The sequence below is a fragment of the Orycteropus afer genome, unplaced genomic scaffold (genome assembly GCF_000298275.1).
Source record: "Orycteropus afer afer isolate SDZICR_OR568_19922 unplaced genomic scaffold, OryAfe1.0 scaffold00140, whole genome shotgun sequence".
Lineage (NCBI taxonomy): Eukaryota > Metazoa > Chordata > Mammalia > Tubulidentata > Orycteropodidae > Orycteropus > Orycteropus afer.
Genome location: NW_006921727.1, coordinates 3,312,467 through 3,320,297, shown reverse-complemented (window position 1 = coordinate 3,320,297; position 7,831 = coordinate 3,312,467). Strand labels below are relative to the sequence as shown.

Sequence of the window (7,831 nt, the reverse complement as noted above, 5' to 3'; positions counted from 1 at the left end):
TTTTTTTAAACTGCTTTATCTTGAGCCACCCTCAAGGAGGTGTTTCCATTACCTGTTCTAAAAAGCAGTAAGACTCAAGTGTTGGGAAGAGAAGCAACTCCATTGCATGTTTTAAATACTTTAGCTTCTTCAGTGTAATCATGATGACATATTCAAGTTAATTATTTTTGATGCCTAGCACAGTGCCTTGTGAATACTAGGTGCTCAGGATCAGATGAATCACTTTGTAAAAGCTGCATGTTTGTGTTACTTTCCAGGTTTTTTGAGGAAACTAAAGTTAAATGGGATTGCACTTCAGTGAACTGTTTATAAAAGGAAACAGTGAATTATTATGTAATAATGTGTGTGAAGTGCTGTACATGCAGAGTATTTCTGAATTCTCAATTGCAAATGTTTATGACCTCAGAATACTTCAGAAGAACCTTTGCAATTGGCTGCAACAGATAAAATTGTTACTGTTTTGAATTTTTTTCTGGAATATGTAAGATGTAAATCTTATATTTTGCTTCGAAACTTAAGGTGCAGCATAAACCATGTTACACTCTAGCTACCTTGAGGATAGCAGCTTCATTCTTCATGATTCAAAACTCCAGAGTAATCCTTAGGTTACTGTTTCGTGGTTACCCTTCTGATTTGTTTTCCTCATTTATAGGAAAAAAAAAAAAAAAGATCTTATCACCAATCTCTGTATAAACATTTTTGCTTTCCAAATCACTTACCCTGTTTAAGAATTATAATTACACATTTTAAAGCCTCAGTCTAGATTGGCTGTTATATACTAAGTATCTTTACACATTATTTATAGGTTTTTTTTTTCTTCCACTGAGGTACATAACTTTCATAACCTGAATGTAACATAACATGAATGCACTGATGAAACACAGATTTTTATCCTATTACCTACTTGTGATGAGAAAATATCAGCAGATTCTAGTTGCCAAGAAACAGCTGAATACTGAAATAGGGTGTTTCTTTTTTTTTATGGTACTTGTAAATTCAATTCTTTGACAGTTCTACTTTTATAGAGAAAAAAATTATTTAGTTACTACAAAGGAAGATGTATCACCTGTAGTTTTCCAATTTATAAATTATACACAGGGGAAACTAGAAATACAAAATATAGTACAGGATAGATTAAACATTGAGAGTATAATTTTAAATAATGACTGGACTTAGAAAGTAATGATTATATGTTCTTTGAGTTTCATTTTTCTTAACATTTTTTGATTCATTGATAATGAGAGAGTATTGCTTAAAACCAACTTTGTCTCATAGCAAGAGCTCTGGTGAGGCAGTGACTAAAGCATTCAACTGCTAACCAGAATGTTGGAGGCTACCATTGACTCTATAGGAGAAAGATGAGGTTGCTTTTGTAAAGATTTACTGCCTTGGAATCCCTATGGAGGCAGTTCTGGCTTGCCCTGTAGGATCACTGTGTGTCAGAATTGACTTCATGGCAGTAGGTTTTTGTTTTGTTTTGTCTCATAGAAATAGGCCTCATCCTATATTAAATTACTCAGTTTTGCCTTTCATTTGTGATACTTAATAATTGTGTTAAAGGATAAATATTAAGAAGTTTCTGGTCATAATCAGTTTGATTTACTTTCTTTCATAGCTGATTAAATGTAACAATCATGTAATGTTTAGAAAAATATTTCTATTTACATTCAATTCAGTAACTTGTTTTTAATATTCACTATGTTTTAGGCACAAACACTGGGGACATAGATATGATAAAGTAATGGTTCCTGCATTCAGGATGCTTAGAATGTGTGAGAGTGAGCAGGAATGAGGGAGATATATAAGTGGTTATCATGCATTGTGGTCAGTAAAAAGGTAAGTGTGTACTAGGTGCAGTGGCAGCATGGAAAAGAGTGATGATCATAGTCTGGATATTGTAGACAGGGCTTCAAAGCAGATGGTAACTTCGAGCTGGTTTTTTGCAAGACTCTTTTTCAGACATTAGCAGTCCCTAACCTCATCTTTTTTTAATGAGATAGAGGTGGGGTATTAGGTCACTATTATTTATCTTCATTTTTCAGGTCCCTCTCTGTTTCTTCCTTGTCCATGTTTTTGGCTGATAATGATCTCTGATATTTGTGTTTTAGTCTGTTCCGTTCAGGCAGATGAGTGTTGTCCGTATATTGGTTTCTAATTCTGCACCTTTAAATTTCACTGCTTGTCTATTTAATTGCACGTATGTATTTGAAGAACTTGTCAGAGTAAGAATACGTTGTCTGACATTACGAGTCTTGTGTTTCAGAAAGAAAAATCTTATTAAGGCTTTATTTCTGTATCTAAGTCACATAGAGAGAACCCTGTGAACTCAAGTAGGAAGCATATATACTAAACTTGGAATGATAAAGTAAAGAATATGTTACATGAGATTTCCTAGGAAAGTAATGAATGTATAAGTTCAAAACAAAAATTAAAGAAAAAAATTATCCAAGATTAGTTGTTATTACAAATAATCAGGGAATGATAGTGTAAAGAATTACTAAATTCATAGATTTAGTATTCTTTACATTTTTTTTTAACTTAAAAAGTCTTGCCATTTTAACCATTATTAAATTCAGTAACACTAACTATATTCACCATGTTCTGCTACCATTGAAACCGAGTAAAGTCAAAACTATTTCCCCCACCCTGGTTAAGGCAGATAATTAGAACAGATAGACCCTGGATGGGAATAGATAAGTAAACTTAATTACCCTCAACTATTTTCCCCACCCTGGACCCCAGTTGGAGATAGATGAGTAAACACATAGGACTCAGGCTGGAGGCAGATGAGTAAATACAATAAGCTCAGTTCCTTAAGAACTGAATGGAAAAAAAAAAAAAAAAATTATTTCCTTCTATTTCCTTAGGCACAGGTGAGTTAATGTGTCTTGGAAAACAACTTGAAAATTAACTCTGGCCCATGGACATGCTCATTGGGACAAAGAGGAACAAAGTTACTGGGAACTAACACTCTCCCCTCTGCCTAAGCCCCGATCAGCTGATGACAGGAAGCTGGTGTGACTCATCCGGTACACAAGGGCACTGGATCAAAACACTGCTGTCCCTTTAAACTGAGGTGAAGGAAATTTCAGCCAAACATCAGCCATCTCATGCCCAAATTCCTGACATTTTTATGAATATGCATAACCCTCTCTTCTGAAACCTACATAACTGTAATTCAAGGGAATTCAGGGAGTCAGATCTGGGTACAGAGGGTACCCCTACTCCTTGCATTGCCACTTTGCAATAAATAATTTTCTCTTCTCTTAATCACTCATTGTGTAAACTGTTTTGGCCTGACTGCACACTGGGCAGGGACCCGTGTTTGGTCCTATTTCACCATCATCAGTATCCATTTCTAAAAGGTTTTTTGTCACCCCAAAGAGAAATTCAGTACCTCTTCAATTATAACTCCCATTTTCTCCACACCCTAGCCTCTGGTAACTAAAGCTAACCTTTTTCTCTACCCATTTGCTTATTATTGCTACAGTTACCACCACTTGTCTGTCGGTTTGTTGTACTGTGATGGCTTGTGTGTTGCTGGAAGCTATGCCCCGATATTTCAGATACCAGTGGTGTCACCCATGCTGGACAGGTTTCTGTGGCGCTTTCAGACTGAGACAGACTGGGCAGAAGAATGAAGCTGTCTACTTATGAAAACATTGACCATTGAAAACCTTATGAATAAGAGTGGAACATTGTTGGATATGGTGATAGAAGATGAGACCCTCAGTTTGGAAGGCACTCAAAATATGACTGGGGAAGAGCTGCTTTCTCAAAATAGAGTCAACGTTAATGATGTAGGTGGAGTAAAGCATTTTGAACCTTCATTTGCTGATGTGGCACAACTCACAATGAGAAGATACAGCTGCAGATATCCATGAATAATTGGAACATGGAATGTACAAAATATGAATCTTGGAAAATTGCAGGTTATCAAAAATGAAACGGAATGCATAATGATCTGTGTCTTAGACATTAGTGAGCTGGGATGGACTAGTATTGGCCATTTTGAATCAGACAAACATGGTCTACTGTGCTAGGAATGACAAATTGAAGAGTAAGAGCACTGCGTTCTTTGTCAAAAAGAATATTTCAAGATCTGTCCTGAAGTACAGTGCTATCAGTGATAGGATAATATGCATATGACTACAAGGAAGTGGAGTTAATACTATTATTATTTAAATTTATGTACCAACCACTAAAACCAAATATAAAGAACTTGAAGATTTTTACCAACTTCTGCAGCCTGAAATTGTTCAAAGATAAATTAAAGCACATTGATAATTACTGATGAGTGAAATGGGAAAGTTGGAAATGAAGAATGATCGGTAGTCGGAAAATAGGGCTTTGGTTAGAGAAATACTGGAGATTGCATGATAGAATTTTGCAAGACCAACAACTTTCTCATTGCAAATACCTTTCCCACAACACAAATAACAACTATACACATAAACCTCACAAGGTGGAATAAACAGGAATCAGATCAACTATATTTGTGGAAAGAGGTAATTATAAAACTCAATATAATCAGTCAGAACAAGGCTAGATGCTGACTCTGGGGCAGATGGTCAATTGCTCATTTACAAGTTCAAGGTGAAGCTGAAGAATATTAAAACAAATCCACAAGAGCCAACATATGACCTTGAGTATATCCCACCTGAATTTCAAGACCATGTCAAAATTAAATTTGATGCATTAAACACCAGTGTCCAAAGATTAGATGAATTGTGGGATGACATCAAGGATATCATACATGAATAAAGCAAAAATTCTTTAAAAAGACAGAGAAGAAAGTAAAAACCAAAATGGATGTCAGAAGAGAGACTCTCAAATTTGCTATTAAATAATGTAGAATAACTAAAGCAAATGGAAGAAATGGTAAAGTAAAAAAGAGCTGAATAGAAAATTTCAGAGGGCAGCTTCAGAAGACAAAAGTATTATAATTAAATATGCAGAGATCTACAGGTAGAAAATTAAAGGGGAAGAACATGCTCAGCATTTCTTGAGCTGAAACAACTGAAGAAAAAATTTAAGTCTTGAGTTGCATTGAAGGATTCAATGAGCAAAATATTGAATGACACAGGAAGCATCAAAAGAAGATGGAAGGAATACATAGTCACTTTACCAAAAGAATTGAACAATGTTAAACCATTTCAGGAGGTAGCAAATGATGAGGAACTGATGGTATTGATGTAAGAAGTTCAACCTACACGGCAGGAACTGTCAAACAACAAGGTTCCAGGAATAGTTGGAGTACTTGTTGAGATGTTTCAGCAAATGGATGCAGTGCTGGAGGCACTCAGTTGTTTATGCCAAGAAATTTGGAAGATAGCCACCTAGTCAGCTGACTAGAAAAGACCCGTATTTGTGCCCATCACAAAGAAAGGTAATCCAACAGAATAAGGAAATTATTGAACTATGTCATTAATATAACATGCAAGTTAAATTTTGCTAAAAATAATTCAAAAACAGTTGCAGGTTACATAGACAAGGAACTGCCAGAAATTCAAGACAGCTTCAGAAGAAGACATGGGATGAGGGATATCACTGCTAATTTTAGATCTTAGCTGAAAGCAAAGAATACTAGACATATGTTTACCTGTGTTTTATTGGCTATGAAAAAACAATTGATTGTGTGGCTCATAACAAATTATGGATAACATTCTAAAGAATGGGAATTCTAGAACACTTAATTGCGCTCATGAGGAACTTGTACATAGAACAAGAGGCAGTCATTTTTATAGAACAAGGGGATACTATATGGTTTAAAATAAGGAATCAATGTCGTATCCTTTCACTGCACTTATTCAATCTGAATACAGAGCAAATTATCTAAGAAGATGGACCATATGAAGAAGAATGTGGCATTGGGATTGTGTTGTTGTTGTTATGTGCTGTTGAGTCAGTCCTGACTCATAGTGACCCCTCCTTGGGTTTCCAAGACGGTATCTCTCTCGAAGTAGATTGCTCAACCTTCCTTCTGAGGAGGCTGGTGGGTTTTAACTGCTATCCTTCTGGTTAGCAGTCTAGTGACTTAGGAAGACTCATCAAGCCATGGTATTTTCAGTAATCTCATATGCATGGAAGAGCTGAACAGTGAAAGCATAAGAAGACCCCAAAAGAATTGATTTGTTTGAAATGTGTTGATGAAGAATATTGAATGTACTATGGACTACTAGAAGAAAGAACAAATCTGTCTTGGAGGAAGTACGGTAGAATGCTCCTTAGAATATGGAGACAACACAACTTTGCTTGCTGAAAGTGAAGAAGTCTGGAAGTACTTAGTGATGAAAATCAGAGATTGCAGCCTTTAGTATGGATTACACCTCAACATAAAGGAAACTAAAATCCTAACAATGGACCAGCAAGTGATATCATGATAAATGGAGACAAGATTGAAGTTGTCAAAGATTTAATTTTATTTGGATCCACAATCAATGCCCATGAAAGCAGCAGTTAAGACATCAGACAATGTATTGCACTGGGCAAATCTGCCGCAAAATACCTCTTTAAAGTGTGAAAGAGCAAAGGTGTCACTTTGAAAACTAAGGTGTGCCTGACTCAAGCCATGGTATTTTCAGTAACCTCATATGCATGTAAGAGCTGAACAGTGAAAGCATAAGAATACCTCAGAAGAATTGATTCGTTTGAAATGTGTTGATGAAGAATATTGAATGTACTATGGACTGCTCGAAGAAAGAACAAATCTGTCTTGGAGGAATTACAGCTGGAATGCTCCTTAGAAGTGAGAATGGCCAGAGTAGTTTCTTACAGTTTGATCATGTTATCAGATGGGACTAGTCCCTAGAGAAGGATATGATGCTTGGTAAAGTAGAAAGTCAGCAAAAAAGGGGAAAGCCCTCAATGAGATGGAGTGACACAGTGACTGAGCTGATGGTTTCAAGCATAGCAACAATTGTGAGGATGGTGCAGGTCTGGGCAGTTTTTTGTTCTACTGTACATAGGCTCACTGTGAGTTGGAACCAATTTGAAGGGACCCAACAACAACAACAAGTTATGAGAAAGGTCTTTGCAGCTTTTTGACAAATTTGCACCCTGAATGTAGCCGAGTCTTCATTTAGCAGCCTGCCGTGTTTCCTGATGAACTTGGGATTGTCTGGACTTGAACTAGTGGCCTGCCCTGTTGTTTGGTAATATTGGGACTGTGCCAGTTTACTTGTTGACCTTGGGCTTGTTAGCCTCAGCAGCCAGAAGCTCTTGCTTGTTCTCTCCAAGGAGTGTATGTACCTCAGGTAAATGCTCAACTAGTATGCCTGTCTACTGCTTGGCTGGAAGCCACAGGTGTGTGTTCAATTCCAGACCTGAAGGGCAGCTAGGGGCCATAGTCTCAGTGGTTCCACCAGGTTCCATTGGGCCAGCAAACCTGTTCCCCGCTTTTTTTTTTTTTTTAAATGATTTTGAGTTTTGTTCCACATTGTTTCTTCTGGTCTCATAGTCGTATAGGCTGCAGATCTGATGGTGTATAGTCGCTAGGAGTGATTATTTCCATGAATTTTGGGTTTTCTTCATTCTTCTTGGCTGTGGACGAGGAGAGATCCATCATTTCATCTAGATGGCAACTTGCAAGCTTTTAAGATCTCAGTTGCTACTCGCCACAGTAGAAGGTGGAACAATGATTTGTGTAGTATGTTATGCCAATCTTGATGTCCTCTGCAACTTTGGTCCCGAGCCCACAGGTTCAACTACTCGGTCCCTCTGGGTAGCTGGCTGTGACCAAGCAGTGACTACAACCTTGCCCCTTGTCAGCCCCATTATACACCTGGGAATTCAGATCATATGCATAAAGTTATTGGACCACTGTCTGCCA

At 37.1% G+C, this 7,831-nt stretch overlaps 1 protein-coding gene across 1 annotated transcript in view; it reads left to right on the top strand.

Moving 5' to 3' along the window:
• The window catches only part of PRIM2 (DNA primase subunit 2), a 500,367-nt gene that overhangs the window by 159,257 nt on the left and 333,279 nt on the right, over window positions 1–7,831 (top strand). Inside the window, exon 8 of the mRNA XM_007945630.2 lies at window positions 6,282–6,316. Coding sequence (XP_007943821.1) covers window positions 6,282–6,316 — 35 coding nt within the window. The remainder of the gene's footprint in view (window positions 1–6,281; window positions 6,317–7,831) is intronic.